A 19,813-nucleotide genomic window follows, 5' to 3' on the forward strand; every position below is an offset into this window, starting at 1 on the left:
AATCCAAAATGAAACATAGCCATTTTGCACAGCCCTAATTTGAAGAATGTAGCAGTAGGTATTGCTATTGATTGTGACCCTGATCCATGAAGTGAACAAGGAGTGGTTCTAGGCAATTGAAAAACAGAATAAGTAATATTTTGCCAGAGGATGGTTGAGTAAGGAATTTTTGGGGTGTATGTTTCCATTGCATGCTCTGCCATTTGCTCTTGGGATCATAATGGTGGGCCCAGGTCTCATCCCTGGTGATGATGGACAAGAAAAACTCTTCATCTTTGTCCCATGCACACTGCAGAAGCTGTGTACACACTTTCACATATTGTTTATGCAAATCCATCCATTGCTATGGCACCCAATGGGTGCATACTTTCTGGTAATTCAGGTGATCGTGCAAAATGGCATAGATACTGCATTACAAGGTTATCTGAGTAAATGTGATAAATGTAGGTTGAATAGAAGCTTAAGCCAATATGCAAAATGCAGGTCTGTAAAAATGCAAATGCATGGCCAGGAAAATCAGAGTGGATAGGAGTTAATAGGTGTGAGACAGGTAGGGTAGGGGGAAACAAAAGAAGGGAATGTCAACAGGTGATAAAATGTAGCTGGTAAAAAATACAGAAATTACCTGGGGTTATCAGAGGATAGCTATTGCCAGCACTTACACCTAGGTCCACCACTAGTTCAGGAATGCTCACATCCCTATTCACACACACAGTCACATCAGCCTGGGCAGCATTGTCCTCCATTGTAGCTGTGTTGAGGCATCCTGCCTGTGGTTCATCTACTATAGATGTGTAGCTGTTTTTTATCTTCTTCACCTCCTCAAAGACTGTTCATTGAGCCATACAGTTCTCACCATATTGTGGCACAATCCTACAGTGAATTTCACTAGGCGGCACACCCTTGACCCACAAAAAATGAATGACAGAACACTGTTCTTTTTTGGTGCATACTAACAGTTGTGCAGCCATGTTATTTACATGCTCAATACCATCACACATGTGTTCTGCATGAAATAATAGGGCTGTTTGACAACATTGCCATCAGTGTTCCCCACTGCTTTGTAGTTCCATTCTTTGCCACAGAAATACAGTGTGGGCAGCCATTTTGCTGTTAGTTTCTGAAACACCCTTGTATTTTCTCTCTGAACTTAATGAGTTATGAAATATTTTTTTTGCCATCTCCATGAGTCTCACTCCTTTCCACTATTCTGATGAAGAAAGTGTGACTGTTGAATGAAAGCCCATTTTATTTTTAGTTAGTCCAATAAAAAGAATTGCTAGTAACTATTCCTTTCCCTTTGTATTCTAAATGATGGTAAAGACTGTTCTAATCCAGGTGCAACTTACAATTGCCTTGTACAGCATTAATGAATATTTATTATTTGATAAATTTGAGTGCACCCTCTACAGTTCAAGGCACAAACACAGAAATATGGTTTTAGAAGCTTATATTCCAAAAATTGTACACCTCCCAATATGGTTGAAACAATATAGCTGAAAATTAAGATGAAGCCAGTTGACCAACAAAGCAATCACGGGTAAAGTTTTAAGTTTTACCTTTTTTTATTTTATTGCCTATTTTAGTATAGTGTTAGGCAGTATTGCCAAATAAATGGGGCATACCTACTTGACGCAGCATGAAGGACAAGAAGATGCACAAACTTCTCATTTGTACTCCAATATCAGGTTTAATTTTAAAAAGAAAGAGAGTTGGAGTGTGTTTCTCTGACAAAGATGGCTGCAGGGAAACAGGAGAGGGAAGATGAATGCTGTAATGTCTGCCTGGTTTTGCAGAGACCCTGAAACAATGGCTGTGAGATTGCAATTGCTGTATTCATCTCAAATGCCAGCTAAGTCCCTAGTGATGATATTCTGAATGTCAGCAGCATTAATGTCTTCACTGCTTATCAATGCATGGAAGAAAAAAGAGGAAGTACCATATTATGAAGATCTATACAGAATTTCTAAAGGTGTGAAACATAGTCCCCTGTGGAGGGATGAAGGAACAGCAAAGGAGAAAGTTATGTAGCAAAGATAAAGATAAAGATGAGGGACTTGTCTGTTTAGATTATTATCAGGAAGTTATGTTGATGTCATATAAATATGAATTGATATTTATCTTGGTGTGTCCCTCAACATGCATGCTCTGGTATGGAATAAAATAGCCTTTTCTTGCTTTATTCCTTTTTGCAAGTGAATTAATTGAAATAAGGGTCACACCAGGATAATTACTTAATCCTTATGCCAGTATACCCCATCCCTAAGATGAATAGGACTTTAACAGTGGGTAGCAGTTGGAGAGGATCACAATTATTTTAATTTTCCACTAGCTTAAAAAAAACAGATATAATTATTCTTGGTGTAAGATATTGCATTTTAATTGTATATAAGTGCATATAAATACACTCTATTATGCAAGGCATAGGTAGCAAAGATACAAGCCAGATCTGGCCCATGGAGCCCTATCAGCTGGCATGCAGTGCTGCTCATTGGTATTTGAGTGGATCCACATGCACAAATAGTGCATCCTGGATGAGCCTTGTGCATGGCATGCAGAGGTGGAGTGGACATGCCCCATGTGCAGCATATGGAGCCACTCTGGGATGCACGCTACATGCAGTGCCTGCTCCAAGATGCTCACTGCATGCAGTACCCACTCCAGGCAGCCTGAGATGCAAACTGAATGTAGTGCCTGCACTAGGCCAGCCTTACACACTGGATCTAGCATATGGTACCAATCTACAGGCCCAGTCTGGCTCATTGACTGCCCCCACATGATTACACTCCTTATGTAAGGTGTATTTTAAATAGTTTCATGTCAAGTATTTCTGAAAACAAATTTAAATACATTTGACATTTTTTTAAGTTCCCAAACTTTTACCCCAAAGTAAACATTTCCCTCGCTCCTGCTACTGGGACTATTTTTCTCATCTGAGCAGGGGTTGTAGTTAAGAAAATATGTTTTGTAGAATAGTTTCTCTTGTCCAGCTATGAATTTCCTTGCAGCTTTAAAAAATATATATAATCAGCTAAGACAGGGCTGCTCAACCTCTGGCCCATTGGCCAAATCCAGCCCACGGAGCCATGGCATCTGGCCAGTGGGGAAGTCCATGGGTTAGAAAATTTGGCAGCGGGGGAGCAGTGGAAGCTCCATGTAGTTAGCTGCAGCCCCACCTGGAGTCAGTGCTGCGCAGTGGGATCAGGGTCAGGCCTGCCCCCCACACATCCAGACTGGGTCAGGCTGTTCCTCTTGCTCCCCCTCCAAGCCCTCTGCTGCTGCCCCACATGTCTAGATCAGGGCTGAGGCACTCTGCCTTCACCCTCTGTGTGTCCCACTTGGGGCCACTCCACCCTTCCCTGCCCCTCTGAGTGTCTGGATCAGGGGTGGGCTACTCCACATCCCCTCCTCCCCCCATGCCTGGATAGGGGTCACTCCACCCCCCATCCCCTGGCAGACAGATCAAGATCAGGTTGTGTATCCGCCCTGCAGCTGGATCTGGCCCACAGACAGACCTCACACCGCCCATCCAGCCTGCAGGGTAATAAGGTTGGACACACGTTAGGTAAGACAAATACTATTAAAATCCAAATGTTCTCACTGACCTCTGAACAAATTCTCTATTATCAGCTCATCAGTGAAGTTCACTTGTTTGCTTTCACTCTCCTCTGCCATGGAACACAAATATCAAAAGCTGAATTTGAAACATCATTAGATCACTTACAGTGAGAAATGCTTGTGTCATAGTTACCAAAGGCTGGTTCAAAACTAATGTTTTTCTCATTGTTGTTGCCTTTATTCTAGGTTTATGACCGATGCAGCTCGACGTGAGCAGGAATCTCTGAAGAAGAAGATTCAGCCTAAACTCTCTTTGACTTTGTCAAGCTCTGTGTCTCGTGGGAACGTGTCTACTCCACCTCGCCACAGCAGTGGAAGCCTTACTCCTCCAGTCACTCCTCCCATCACACCCTCCTCCTCATTTCGCAGTAGTACACCTACAGGTAAGGAGATATAATTTAATTTAACCCAAAACGCTAGTTTTGCTGGACAATATTGGCAAGATACTCTGTCATCAGTAGTTAGGACTTTTTCTTTTTTTTTAATGTAAGGCATTTGGGGTTCTTTGCCTGCTAGTTCTTGATGTTTCAGGATGTGCTAGGTCACATCTTCAAACTCTTCTTCACATCTGGAAAATTTAGGTGTTCTTAAAATGAAAGCTTTGATTTTCATGTGGCCAAAGAAACTGACATTTACAGAAACAGCAAATATGGCAAGATGTATTGCACTGGTTTGCTCACGTCCTGCAACTATATCATTTTAAATTTCTTTTAAGATGTAAATGAAAACTGTAAATGTAATGTCATCTCTTGACTACTTACAGTGGACTTGAGTCACCCAAGAATGTTCAAGTCTCTAGCAGTGTAACATGCAAGTAGAAAGCCCATGCAGAAATGGGAGTTTGGGGATGGGTATGAAACACATTAGGGCTAGGGACAGACATTACACATAAACCAGTTTAAGTGATCAGAAACTGGTTTAAATGTGTAACAACGTAAGTTCAGTGCACATAAACCAGTTTCAAAATGACTGAAACTGGTTTAAGATAAACCTGGTTGAATGTAGTATCAGACTTAACTGATTTGGGTCAAACCGGTTTATGCAACGTCTGTCCCAGACCCCTTCCTTGTTTAAATTAAACCAGAGTCCCCCAGCATCCCAGATGCTTTGCAGCCCTGGGCTGCGCTCTCTGCTCCAGAAAATAGGCCCTGTCCCTCTCTGCCCTAGCCAGAGCTCTGGGGGAGACTGCAGGCACACCAGGGTCTTCCTGCCTTCCCTCGCTGCTAAAGCATGGATTCCCCACTCGCTCCTTCCCATCTCCCACATTATGGACCCCAGCCCCATGGACCCTAGACATGTGGTATGCTAGCTAATGCTGAAGGGTGTCTCTGTGTCTCCAATTTCATTGGGACAGGACAAAGGCAGACAGGACAAAAGCAGACAGAACAGTGTTTGCTTAGGGCTTTTTGGAGCTAACCAACAGGTCAGCTGGTAAAGTCCCTCCATTCCTTCCTTGGAAAAAGCTGTTTAAGAAAAGCTTAAACTAATGAGAGTGGCTTTTGTTTTGTTGATGGACTGATAAACACTGTATTATCAGCCCCCTGCTGGTTTGCTGTCCTGTCAGGTTTGCAGACAGTATGAAGAAGCAGGGAGAGGGAGATTGAAAAGTTCAGCATCATCAACAGATGCATGCACTTCACACACCACTTGCCTGAGAGTGCTAGCCTGGGGCTGGGGGCTGGCAACACTCCTGCCCCTTGAGCAGCGAGTGGGAAAAAGCCTAGGACTGTGCAGGCCAGGATGGGGGTGTACCCCTCCCTAATCAGAGTGTCATGCTGGGGCCTGGCTACACCCCCCCCCCGTTGTAGAAGGGAAGGGGGGGTGCTGTAGCACCCCCCAGCTTGTAGCCTGAGCCACTGCAGGCATGTGCCTGCATTTCTTCAGCCCAGAGGGAATGTCTGTGTGATTGCAAACCAGTTCAACCAAGGCAGGTTAGACTAATCTGCAAAGATTAAATCAATTCAGTCTCAGGCTTTTTGAATGTTTGTCCCTAGCCTAGAAAGAAGTCCCATCCAATTGTGGGGTTGCAGCTGTTCAGTTAAGACCGCAAATGTGAACAGCACAGCTTGGGATGGATTGTGGCCGGGATGCCTAAAGATGAGCCAATTCTACCCTCTCCCACATTTTGAATCCTTGTGGAATTATGTGGCCCTAACTGCAAACAAGGAGAAAATTAAGTTGGATATCAAATTCAAGATACAGCTGATAGAAAGGAGCTGAATCTATCCATGTGTATTCCAGAGACTGCCGTGTAGTGTAAAGCTAGCAGTTTTAAAGGAACAGCAACATACATTTTTTGCGTGTAGAGTTCCATGCTGCTATGGCTAAACTGCTACACGTGCTAGCTCATTTGGAATCTATGTAGCATGCTTTAGTTTGCTGTGTTGGTTTGCCCTGTAATTGCTTGAGAACCTCAGCAGATCAAAGATGCAAGGTTTTCTTGCATGGGGACCAGCAAGGTTATTCAACTCCCTTCCAAATATGGAGGGGGGAAATTAGCAATAAAACAAGGAAGAAAACAAGTGTGATATTAGAGCCAATTTTTCTTCTGTTTTTTCCCCTTCCTTCAAAAGCACACTCCAAAGGGAATAAACATAGCTTTTCAAATCCTAGTCATGTATACATATTTATATACGATATACATATTATTTTGCACTGATTGAAAGCTGGAAATTGCAAGACTCACTGGTTCAGATCCTTAGCTGATATAAATCACTGAGGCTAAGGTAACTTTTACTGGATAGGAATCTGCCTACTGATTGTGGAAATGCTTCAAAATAAGTGCAGGAGAAATATTTTAGGAACTTTGCCCAATAATCTAAAGGAGAAATCAGAACTGTTGGAATCTTCCACAAAGACCTTAATGCCTTCATATAGAAGTATATTTAATGCCATTTTACAAATATAGACCCAATACAGTAATCTTACTAAAGAAAAATAACATGAACACCCTTTGCTTGATAAACTGCTATGTAATGTGTTTTCCATAAGTTGTTTAATGTTTTGGTATTAATGATTAAATGGAAAAGTTGTAGATGTCTATGACATTTATGTCTGGGGAGCTGTGAAATGAATAGATTGTTTAGTGAATGTCCCCAGATATGCAAAAATAAAACACGTATGGTCAAACTAAATGTTCTTTTAGGACTTGAGAAAATGAATATTTCAGAATTAAGCGTTTGTTTATAATTATTTTGTAAAGGATAGTTGGAAGAAACTGAATCATTTCCTTTGCTACAGATGTCAAGGAATCATTTTGACAACTTGCTGCTTTTTTTTTTAACAGATCCCCACAGAAAAGGCTAATTTATGATGTGGTCAGGCAGTATAACTTAGTGTGTCTGTCAAGAGCACTGGTTAACTATCTACTGTTTGAAGTACATTCCATGAAACATTAAAAATTAAAAAGGAAGCTAGTTTCTGTCTACCAAAATACTTTCCTATTTTGATTTTATATATTTTTCAAACACTTTAAGTTATTTAGAATGCTGTTTTACCTGTAGTTAGAGGGATCAGCTTGTTTTGGCTAACTAACTTGGTTTCTGGGAGTTCTACTTGCCAGGTTATAAATAATACCAGGTTCCACATTCTGAATTCTCTGTTCCAAGTTCCACATCCAAACTGCATTCCAAGGTCAGAATTTGTAATAGGCTGGTAGCAAAATTCATATATAAAACAGATATTCTTTCTTAAAGAACTTTACTATATGAACTCTCAGCTGAGTTACAACAGCCTTACCCCAGAAATTTCAGTGTTCTCATCTCTAAAAACTTTTCTGGACCTAAAATAAATGTTGAGGATTTTTTTTTATTACTATTTAACTACTTTTCCATCTTTTGATATAGGCCACATGAGTTTTTACACATATAGTGTAGTGGGTAAGTATACATATTTTTTTAGAAGAGCAATTAAGGAAAATACAAAAGAAATCTGTCTCTAGAAGTCATTGAGAAGGGATACATCATGTCAAGGGATGTTCAGTGTCCTCTTTCATACCTGTTGCTCCCTTCCAGTTGATGGGGGGCAGGGTGGGGGGGAAGAGGGTGAATGATGAATGAATGCTAAAATAATATTTTCCCTTCAAAGAACACTACCATGGATTGCTGTCGTCCTTACCTCTATTTTAAGATCTTCTGAATGGGCCAGGAACCTGCTTTCCTACTGCAGCCAGATCTGCTGAAAGCTATGCAGGTAGAATCTCATAAAGCCAGGAATGGTAGACAGGAAACTTCAAGTGTTCCTTAGTAAGCATGGTGTAGGGATTGCATATGTTGTAGCAACCATTTGCTAGGGAATCCTTAATGCTTCTCTAGCTACATTTTTAATGCTTAAGAATAATGGGACAATGTTTCAAAACCATGAAGAACTGCTATGCAACAGGCCTTCAGGAGAATTGAAAAATAATTTCCCTTACTTATTGGTCTGGATCTACAAAATAACCAAGTGCCTGAATCACCCTTGGGAACCCTCACTTAAACACACTAGTGAAAATTTGTTCCAGGAGGGAAAATAGTATAACTGAAACCTCTTCAGTAAAAATATAAAGATAAAACCCCCTGATCCCGTCTTTGCCCTCTCTTCTAGGGCTTCAGAATGACAATAGGCATTGCAACATGCCAAGAAAGATTAACAAATCTAGTCTACAGAACACCCAAATGGGTGGCAAATTCCAAAATCAAAAACTCAACATAGCCTGAAGGTTGCTCCCCCCCGGACCACAAACTCAAGGTTGTAGAGAACAGCAGAGGCTGGCAGCCCTTCAAGTAATTAGATCCAAGTTAAGTAGGGCTTTTCAGGTGTAAAGATCCAGATCTTGCATTGTACCCAGGAATTTATGGGCACCCACAACATACTTCTGGTATGACACTTGGCTTCATAGACAGGCCATTCATTTCTGAGTGGTTTCAAGGTGTGGCCCCAGGTACTGTGAATTACATCAGTCTAGTCTGAAGGTTATAAGATGTTCTCTGATTTAAAAAAAAAATCCAAAATTCTCTGATTAAAAACCCCAAATCCTTGTTTTTTCCATGATTAAAATGAAATACCACTATATATATAAGTATCAGTTGAACACAGTGTTTTATTGATACGTTTATAATTTTATTGCAATTTGGAAGCCTAACAGTGCCTCAATCATTATAATAAAATAAATTCTAAATACCTATATATCTTGGTGTTTGATTTTGTTGGTTTGTTTTTTTTAATCATGGAAAATAAGAGCTCCCTCTGCCCCTTTTGCTCACCAGGACCTGGGTTGGCTGTCCTCCCTGCCGCTTTGTGGCACTGAGCAGCCCTGATATGCTGGTGCCCTGCCCCTCCCCATGTCCTTGCCCCTCACTCCCAACCTGCAGCCCCACAAGCCTCCCTAACTCCCAACCCACTGCCCCCTGGCCCTGCCCATGCCCCTCACTCCCAACCACTGCCCTCTGGACCTGCCAGTGTCCTGCCATGGCCACCAAGGTAAGCCACAGTGGCTACAGCATGGGTTGTATCCCCTGCTGCCGCTGAGTGGGCAGGGGGCACCTCACCTTGGCAGCCATGGCAGCGCAGCACTCGCTTCCATGTTGGGTCCTGCCTGCTGGGCCGTACCGGTGGCTTCTGCCTGGAGCTGGTCTGGCCCAGCTGCAGCCCCAGGTCCCACTATGGGCACAGAAATCGGGGGGGGGCACATGCTCCCTCCTGCCACTCAACACGTGACCTGTGCCCTCCAGCTGTGTTGCCTGTGCCTCCCCTGTTCCCTACCTCCATAGACATACTTGGAGGGAGTTGCAAGAGCTGCTCTCCACCACACTGCCTGGCTGCCACATGCATGTGTGCGCACAAATGCATGTGGCGCCTTCTGCTCCCTGCTCTTCCCAGCCCCAAGCAGCCCCTTGCAGACTGGAACTCTGTCAGTCTGCAAAGGGAAACCTGTGGTATCCTGCGTCTTTCTCCTTTAAAGGAGAAAATCTGCATTTTTCCATGGAAAACAGAAAACCCAGATCCCTAGTCATCTGCCTCCTTTGAGCTTAAAGTTTTCCTCACTAGTTGGCACATCTGTGTCCCAGAATGTTCTTTTCTTTCTTTGGCAGATGGACCCTGTCTGCCTTCTGCACAAAATACCATGCCAACTCCCTCCTTGTTAACATATGTATAGTCATGTATTCAGCTCCAGGATGCATTTGTCCCCCCTGGATATTTATTTTCAATACTTTCTGCTGTTGAGGTGGCCTCATTGCAGAGTAGCTAGTTCTTTTTCTTCCTCTGGTGGCTGCAGCCTTTGCTAGCTGCTTACTTTCTCAATCCCAGATGTTTCCATATGCATCCTGTCAATTAAATCCTCATGTTCCCAGATGTTTCTAAATTACTGTCATCATTTCCAGCAATGCATACATTTCCAATGGTTATCTCCTAACCAAATACTGACCAGGCTTAATCCTGCTCAGCTTGTGAAATTTGATAAGAAATAGCCCAAGGTAATATGGGTGTAGAGAATGTTTGTAAAGTTTTATAACAAAAATCTTTGCCAAAGACTATGGACCAAACTTTCTGAAAATGCCGAAGTCTCTAAGTAGACACATACATGTGCTACAAAAGCAGCTGAAATGCATTTTTCTCCTTTTTTTTTCTCTTCTGCACACCTCCCACTCTTGCAAATGAGATTATTTATGCTAGAAGCATGAATACCCTGCACAAAGGTACATGTAGGCAGTTTCCAGAATGGGACAACATATATAAATGCTGCATACATAGTAAGTCTTTGAAATGGTTTTCTTGTTGATTTGGTGGGAAGTAGTATGACACAATAGATTTTCTATACCTACCTGTTATTCCCTTAGTGCTGCATGAGCTCTCTCTGTGTAGTCTGCCTTCTGTAGCTAATTTGTTTTCTGCTGAGGAGATATTTCTTTAATTAATAAGTTAATATTTGAATACTCTTCAAACTTTTAAAACATTCTGCTTATTATACTGTTTCCTTCACAGTATTTCCATACTCTGTTATTGGCATTTTTTGCATAATTGATTTAAATTCACTTGTTCAATATTCCCTCAGGATTTATCAGAAAATTTCTGCTTTCATCAGTAACTGAGAATCCATGGAGCTGTAGTAGATATGGCTTATTAATGATAGCAATATGTGGCCTGTTGTTGGAAAGAATTTAATGTTGCACAGATACCAAGAATCTCCTTACATAGAATATAAAACACTCAACTATTAAGTCACTAAAACCTACATTACATTCATTTTTAAAAGTCTGATTTAAAACCACAAAGCTAATCCAGTAAGAGTTGTGGATAAAAAATGGGGCTGACATATCTGTAATGTACACAATTAATTTTTTTTAAGCATTTTTATATGTGTGTGTATGGCTTAAGGATGACATTTCCACCATTAACTTCCCTACTTTTGGGGGTAAGTCAAAATACTGGCATTGCTTTGACTTTACAGTACTCAAACTAATATTTTTTTATTAACAGTGATGATAATTTACTGGTAAATCATTTTTAAATGAAACAGTATGGTCCCTATTTTAATAGTTAATCTAATACATAGTAATGAGTCTCATTTTTTTGTCCAAAATAAAATAAAGCCATTTTTGTAGGGATGCCAGAAAATCATCTGAGTGCAAGCTTATGATAAATTTGGTACTTTTTACATATAATAAAGATTTTTTTAAAAAGAATAACTACAGGCTAAAGCCTGGAGTGAATTTGGTATAGTTATAAAACCTGAAGTGTGGGTTTAAAGCTACCAACTCCCTTTTTAATGACACAGCTAATTCTCTTTTTTTAACAGAAAATTTGAAACATTTCTTAGAAAAACTCTTAGCCTTTCCCCTTACTTTCTATGAAACAGTGACTCTCAGACATGCTTTCCTGTTTGCTCTGATTTTAATAGATTATAATTTACAATATTTATATGGTTTTAACAGGTTTATAAACCTCCTTGCTGCCTTATGTTGCTGAGCAGCTGATGGCTCTGCAGAGGCGGCCAACTTTGGCAGCAGGTAGTAGGGATGCTGTGATTGGCTGCAATGCCTCATATGTCAGTCAAGCACTACATTTGCAAGGGAGCTAAACAGGTCATATCTTGCTGGGTGGCCATAGATGATCTGAGGTCAGAGAATACAGGTCTTATTTTGACTCACACCTGTCAGTTACGTAGTTGTAGTAAGTCACTGCCTTACTCAGTGACACTTTTGGGTTGTTGCATTGCAAATGCACTGTTTGGTTGTATACAAATGTTTTTATTTGTCATGGTAGTTAAAATGAGGGTCTTGAAGTCAAGCGTTTGAAAATTTTTTGCAAAATGTAAAAATGTGAACATCTAGTAATATTTTTAAGCAGTTTTCTATGTACTGTAATATGAGTGTTTAAACTACAGTTCCCCTTAATTGCCCCTAGATATCTAGGCAGCAAGCTATGATGGTACAAGAAATACGCTGATGATTTTTTCAACAGCAGTATTTTAAGAATGAAATAATTATGATTGAGGTTTTCAAAGCTGTGCTTTGAAATTCTTAGTGTTTTGCTGTCTTTGATACAGAAGTCATAGCATTTGTCTTGGTTTCCCAAAGCATATGAAGAGTTCTTGGTTCTTCACTTAAAACTGTTGTATGAGAGGTAAAATCACTCCAGTTTTTTAAAAGGGCAGCAGTGGTTTCCATAAGCACATACACTCAAACCCTTGTCTAGAAAATAGTCTTAGAAAACCATTTAAAAATGATTTAGTAGTTCTATAGCATATAGTATCTGGCATTTTATTAATAAATGAAGTGTATTTTTTCAAGTTGAAGCCAAGTCTGCTTGTTGCATTGACGACTAAAACCTTAAAGAAGTTATAGACTTTCAGGCAAAGTGGAGTATTTTGTTCTAATTAAATTTTACACTTATTCTTTGTTAATTATCTCTGGAGGAAACATATGAATTGCTAGGAGATTCCCAACTAGTGTGAGAACAATGCTTTGATGAATAGTTTGTTGTAGCTTTACTTTAAAAAAAAAAAAAAAAAGAGAAAGAAAGAGAGAGAGAAGAAAAAAAATCATGCCTTGTATAAATGATAGTTAGGAAACTGTTTTATCTTGTTTAGTCAAGTTCAGGACAATTAATGTAGCCTGGGATTCATGCTAATAAACTGGAATATTTTAATTATTGAAATGGATTTCCCCAGTGCTCGACATGCAATTATTGTCAGTGCTTCAACTTTTGAAAGTCACAAGTTGCTTCTTACATCAGCAGAGGTTCCTACTACAGCCAGACTAACTAAAAACCCCTCATGTCCCATGCTTGAGAATAATGCATTTAAACTCCATGTAAGTTTAAATTCAACTTACAGAATTTCTTATTCCTTCTTTCGCTGAAGAAGTCAGGAGTTCTCCTACAAAGGACTCTGCTTGTCTCCGTCCTACCAGCTGGTCCTTGAAGGATCTGGCTGCTTCAGGCATGTTACTTTCAAGGGTTCCCCCATGGATAGCTGCTTGCTGAATCCCCACCATGCCCCAAGTATTACATAGTACAAGATGAAGTAGTACATGGTAATGCAGGTACATGCTATATTTATTCATACTGCTTCCTTCATTCTGGTTCATGGAAGAATCCCCAGGAAGCCAAACTGCTCCTCTAACCATTTTTACTTCTCATTTTGCTTTTTAAAAAATTACAACAAGTACCTTGTCTGTTGTTAAGTCAACACACACAACAATAATCTATCTTTGATAACTTGCATAGAAATGGAATTATAAAAGTGCTGAAGGAAACAAGAGGAATATGCTCCATTGATACAGTTCAACTTAATTGTGTCTTGCTGAGCTTTTGTATTTAAAAAAATGCATTGGTTTTGTCTTTTCTTTGGAAAAATGCACTGCATTTGAAATATTATCCAAGTCTATCCCAACCATGCAGTTGGTTCAGTAAAAGATACCCCACCCCCAACAAAAAAACCCTTGCCTCTTACACATTTCCTGGACCATCCTGGCTACAACAGGATTCCAACACTATTCCAAACTCTTTCTTCGTAAGAATTGCAGCAGTTAACATTTTAATGTATTTTCCATAGGTTGTACTTTTAACAATGAAGTAATCTTATGGCTCGGCCAGCTGTCATGCACAATACCATACCAACACATTAGGGAAAATGCTGCTTAAAATTAAGGTATGAATAAACTGGTTTGGGGTTTAAGGCAGATGTAACTGTAAAATTATGATAGGTTCCTTTTAAAGCAAATTTGAGGATTTGGTGAGGAAAGATAAGTGCCCATGGCTCTTTTGAGGTGTGGACTACTTCTCAGTAGGAATATATTTTGTGTTTTGGTAATTATATAACCAAAACCTAAGTCTGTTGGATCTCATCCCTCAGGCAGCTCTGATGACAGAGAGCTTCCTAACTCCACCTAAGGTAATTGGATTTGCTCAGTACTGAATCAGAGGGAAGAATGTAAACTGTTGGTTCCCCAACCCACCCTGCAGCTAGTTAGAGTTTTTTAAGTGAGCTAAATAATAATGAGTGACAGAATTTTAAAAAGAAGTGATAGCCAAGGTTTTAACATTTTCAAATTAAGCTCCTATGTCCTAGTGCATTGGGGCAAAGTATTAAGAACCTTGCAGGATCAAGCTGCACAGGTAAAGGCACCCAGCTTTAGCTGGGGTTGGAGTGTTGTTGTAGTACATATGTTAGTCTACAAAATGTTCAAGAGGCAAGGCTTTTTAGTGATATCTTATATTTGACCAACTGTATAGTTGAGTCCCTTTCCTTCCCCTTTCCATTTCCCTTCCTCCTGCTTGAGATGGAAGATAGACTGGGGAATCTGCTGGTGTAGTGACCACCCTGTATACGTAGTTAAGTCCCTGGACTGAGTTAGGTGGTCAAGCTGTTTTCAGAGATGGTGTGGAGGACACCACAACTAATTGTCTTGGAGGACCAAGTCAGCTCTTTAGTACAGGAGCACTGGACTCTTTAGTACAAGGATGGAGATTCCACCACTTCTCTAGGAAATCCGTTCTAGTGCTTCACCACCCACCTAGTGAGAATGTGCTTAATACTCAACCTAAACTTCCCTTGCTGCAACTTGAGACCATTATTCCATGTTCTGTCATCTGCCACCACTGAGAACAGTCAAGCTCCATCCTCTTTGGAACCCCTGCCCCTTCCAGTAGTTAAAGGCTGGAATCAGCCCTGCCCCTTCCAGTAGTTAAAGGCTGTTATCAAATCCCCCCAGATCCTTTTTTTTTCTGAAAACTAAATAAGCCCAGTTCCCTCAGCCTCTCCTCATAAGTCATCTGCCCCAGGACCCTAACCATTTTCATTGCCCTCCACTGGACTCTCTCCAACTTATCCACATCCTTTCTGTAGGGGGGCAAAACTGGACAGTACTCCCTATGTGCTTCACCAGTGTGGAATAAAGGGGAAGAATCACTTTCCTTGATCAGCTGGCAAGGCTCCTACTAATGCAGCCCAGTATGTTGTTCACCTTCTTGGCAACAAGGGTACACTGTTGGCTCATATTCAGGCTATTGTCCACTGTAACCCCCAGGGTCTTTTCTGCAGAGCTGCTGCTTAGCCAGTTGTTCCCAAGCCTGTAGCAGTGCATGGGATTCTTCCATCCTAAGAGCAGGGTTTTGCACTTGTCCTTATAACCTCATAAGATTTCTTTTGGCCTAATCCTCCAATTTGTCTATGTCACTCTGATTCCTAGCCCTTCCCTCCAGTGTATGTACTACTCCCCCCCAACTTGTTGTCACCTGTGAACTTGCTGAGGGTGCAGTCCATCCCATCTTCCAGATTGTTAATAAAGATAATGAACAAAACAGCACCAGGACCAACCCCTGGGGCATTCCGCTTGATACCAGCTACTAACTAGACCTCAAGCCTTTGATAACTACCCACTGAGCCCAATGATCCAGCCAGTTTTCTATCCACCTTATAATCCATTCATCTAATTCATACTTACTTAGCTTGCTTGCAAGAATCTTGTGGGAGACAGTATCAAAAGCCTTGCTAAAATCAAGGTATATCACATTTACTGCTTTCCCCATATCCACAAAGCCAGTCCTCTCATCATAGAAGGCAATCAGGTTGGTCAGGCATGACTTGCCCTTGGTGAATGCATGCTGACTGTTTGTGATCACTTTCTTCCCTTCCAAGCACTTAGAAACTGATTCCTTGAGGACCTGATCTTCGTTCTTCCCCTATAGGTACCGTATTTGCCCTTTTCCAGTTTTCTATGACCTCCCTCTATTGCCATGAGTTTTCAAAGATAATGGCCAGCAGCTCTGCAGTCCCATCAGCCAACTCCGTCAGCACCCTCAGATGTATTGTGTTCAGCCCCATGAACCTTGTACATGTCCAGGTTTTTAAATAGTCCCTAACCTGTTCTTTCACCCCTGAGAACTGGTCACCTTCTCCCCAAACTGTGCTCCCCAGTGCAGTCGTTTGGGAGCTGATCTTGCCTGTGAAGACCAAGGTAAAAAAGACATTCAGCCTTTTCCTCCTCATCTGTGACTAGGTTGCCTCCCCCATTCAGTAAGGGACCCACACTTTCTTTGACCTCCCTCTTGTCATGAACATACTTGTAAAAACCCTTCTTATTACGTTTCATGTCCCTTGCTACCTACAACTCCAACTGCACTTTGGCAGTCCTGATTTCATCCCTGCAGGACCAAGCCATATTCTTATACTCCTCCCTAGCTGTTTGTCCATGTTTCCACTTCTTGTAAGCTTCCATTTTGTGTTTTGAGTTCACCAAAGAGTTCTCTGCTAAACCACGCTGGTCACCTGTCATATTTGCTATTCTTCCTGCACATCAGGATGGTTTGTTCCTGTGCCCTTAGTAAGGTTTCTTTAAAATATAACCAGTTTTCCTGGGCTCCTTTTCCCCTCAGACCGGCCTCTCAGGGGATCCTGCCCATCAGTTCCCTGAGTGAGTCACAGCCTGCTTTTCTGAAGTCCAGGGGCAATATTCCTTTTCCTTTTATTCTTTTATTAAAATCCAAAGTCATCTTGTGGTCGCTCCTGCCCAAGTTGCCATCCACTTCTACATTCTCCACCAATTCTTCCCTGTCTGTGAGCATCAGGTCAAGAAGAGCGTGCCCCTAGTTGGTCTCTGCAACACTTGCACCAGAAAGTTGTCTCCAGCACTCTCCAGAAACTTCCTAGATTGCCTGTGCACTGCTGTCTTGCCCTCCCAGCAGATGTCAGGGTGATTGAAGTCCCCTATGAAAATTAGGGCTTGTGATCTGGAAACTTCTAGTTGCCTGAAGAAAGCCCCGTCTATCTCATCCTACTGGTCTGGTGGTCTACAGCAGACACTCACCACAACATCACCCTTGTTTCTTATGTTGTCCCTACAATTCAGTGTGTATATGAGGCCATTTGGTGAGACTATGTGGAGATTTGGAGTGAGGTGCCATCAGTATGTTGCTGACATCCAGTTCTACCTTCCTTTCTGATCCAGACCCCACAGTCTCAGTTCCTTTCCAATGCCTAGCTGCAGTTGTGGATTGGATGTAGGTGAGCCAACTGAAATTGAATCCAGGCAAGATAGGTGATGATGGTGGGCAGACTGCTTGATTTGGGGGAGACTGAGACACCTGTCATTGATGGGGTTCAGCCTCTCCTTGTCACTAAGGGTCACAGCCTTGGAAAGTTTCTGGACTCTCTGTTCCTGGGTCCTTCAGAGCTGTACTGCTAACCAGTGCATCCACAGGTGGTGGATAGTGGAATGACCTTCAGGGAAGGTTAGCCATGAAATAAGCAGGGGTAACTCTGATAAATAAGCAGTTGTGGACCAACCAGTGGCAGCACCACCAGGATGTGGTGAGGACAGCAGACAGCAATGGTTTCCCTCCTAAAAAAATACAGATATTATTTGACAGTGCTGTGACATGAAGAATACAGGTCACCGCTATAATAAGACTGCCCAGCCCCCCAGCCATGGGTCTGCAAGTCCTCAATGGCAGAGCAGGCAGAAGAAGATATTCTTGGGAACAGTGCTTCCCAAACTTTTCCTCAGCATGATCCCATTTCCTCAGCATGGTCCCTCATTCTCAACCCACAGCCTCCCACTCCCATGATCCCATCCGCTGATGTTGCAACCCCATTTTGGGTTGCAACCTACAGTTTGGGAACTGCTGTATTAGAGTCTGTGTCTGTAACAGCAGATGAAAGCTGCGGCAGAATGAGATCCCCAGTTGTCTTGGTCTCCTTGCCATTGGATCAAGGTCCCATCCTTTTAAGAGCCATGCGGAAGCTGATGTGCAGCAGCTTCTCTATGATAAAAGAAGTCATGCACAGGCATCTTCCACAAAAACAGCTTATAATTAAAACAGTCATGGAAGACAGTCATCCTTGACTACGAGGGATTGCTAAAGAGAAGGAAGGGATCCTCTGCTACACCTAAATCTTCAGGTGGTGGCAGTGGCTAGAATGCCTTTTTTCAGCTGGTGGGGAAGCTCTGACCCTTTCGTTTAGAGACCCTTACGATCAAGCCACCATCATCCATGTTTTCATAACCTTGAGGGTAGACTACTGAAATGCACTCTTTGTAGGGATACCCTTGAAGAATGTCCAGAAGGTACAACTGGGACAGAATGCTGCAGCCCACATTCTGACCGGGAGCGGGTCACCAGGACTCCAGTGCGATAGAGTTTATGCTGGCTTCTAATAGCTTTCCAGGCACAACTTAAGATTCTGGTTTTGACCTGTAAGGCACTCAGTGATTTGGTCCCTACTTACTCAGGGGACCACATTCTCCCTTATGCTCTGTTACTATCCCTAAGGTCAGCCAAGAGCCACCTCGTGAAAATAGCATCAATGCACCACGTCTGCTTAGCAAAAATATGTGGGAGGTAGTTTTAAGCCTTCACTCCTCATCTCTGGAATTCTCTCTCTGGAGGCCCATCAAAGCCTAAACTTAGACATCTTTCAAGAGCACTGAAAGACCTTTCTGTTTGGCAGGCATTTAGCAAGGCTAGGCTGTGATATTGTTTAGTGTAGAGAGGGGTCTCTGATTTATGTTGATATTCTAGTTCCCTTGTAAATTGTTTTGGTTTATTACCATTCTCCTGTTTTATAATTTATTCTTTTCTCTTATTGTAACTGTCCTGAGCCTTTCTTGGGAAGGGTGGTATATCAATCAAATAAATACAGGCGACCCTCACCATTCGTGGGGGATCTGTTCTGGAGATCCCCACAAATGGTGAAATCTGCAAATATGGCACTGTGTTCATGAACATCATGAATGAAGCGCCCCTGGGGGTGGGGGTGGGGGGGGCATGGCTGCGCTGGCAAAAGCAGGAGCCTGGCAGTGGCAGCAGAAGCCCGGTGGCGGCAAGCGTGGAGCTCCTGAGGAGCTCCAGTAAGTGTATTTAAGATGTGGGTTCGGAATTAGCGAATATTTGAAACCACGAATGCCGAACCTGCGAATAGCAAGCGTTTCCTGTACATAAATAAACCAACCATTTTACTATTGATTCAGATAGAAGTTTCTGTTGAAAGCAAATTAATCCAGATGTAAAACCTATGAGCTGGGCTACATTTTGATTAACCTTTAAAATCAGTGCAGGGGGAAAGCATATAGCAGTATGACCCAGCCATGCATAAGATACTTTGTGTATGGAAGATAGGTTCAACATCTGGGGGTGTGAATCATGGCCCTATTAAATTCAAATGGCAAGATGTACATTTATCTCAGTGGGACCACAATTTTACATTGTTGTGTACATGACACAGGATAGTTTTGCCTAAAAGAAGTTCCATGTGGATGTGAGCCTAATTGCCAGACCAGGGTCTAGATACCTACCTTAAGTAATGCATAGTTCCTACTTGTTTGAACAGCACCTCATGCTTTTGTTCTGAATGACACCTATAGGAACTTTTATAAGAAAAACAATGAATGGGATTTTTGAGGGTCAGTTATAACATTATGGAAAACTTTAGATCTGTATGAATTAACTATGATAGTGTATTTGAATTTAGCTGTCATTGTTGGCTGAATTTGTGGCCAAGTATGAATCATAAGTAAAATGTGTGGTAGTTTCCAGTTTCTACCTTACGTAATAAAGCTGCAGCGTAGTTTCCAATAACAATACAAAAATAATAAAAAGGCAATTATTTCCTGTCTAAGTTTTTTTAACGCAGGTGTTTTTTGTTCCCTGAAGTAATCGAGATGGAAGTTTTCAAGGCTAGATGTCACACATCCCTGGTTTGTGTAGGAGTCAG

General features: G+C 41.7%; 1 protein-coding gene across 3 annotated transcripts in view; it reads left to right on the forward strand.

Moving 5' to 3' along the window:
- Positions 1-19,813, forward strand: part of JAZF1 (JAZF zinc finger 1) — a 334,740-nt gene that overhangs the window by 281,485 nt on the left and 33,442 nt on the right. For all 3 annotated transcript variants that reach the window (XM_059728891.1, XM_059728890.1, XM_059728889.1), the window contains exon 3: positions 3,805-4,001. In XM_059728891.1, coding sequence (XP_059584874.1) covers positions 3,805-4,001 — 197 coding nt within the window. The remainder of the gene's footprint in view (positions 1-3,804; positions 4,002-19,813) is intronic.

Source organism: Alligator mississippiensis, chromosome 5 (assembly GCF_030867095.1).
Source record: "Alligator mississippiensis isolate rAllMis1 chromosome 5, rAllMis1, whole genome shotgun sequence".
In the NCBI taxonomy this organism is placed as follows: Eukaryota; Metazoa; Chordata; order Crocodylia; family Alligatoridae; genus Alligator; species Alligator mississippiensis.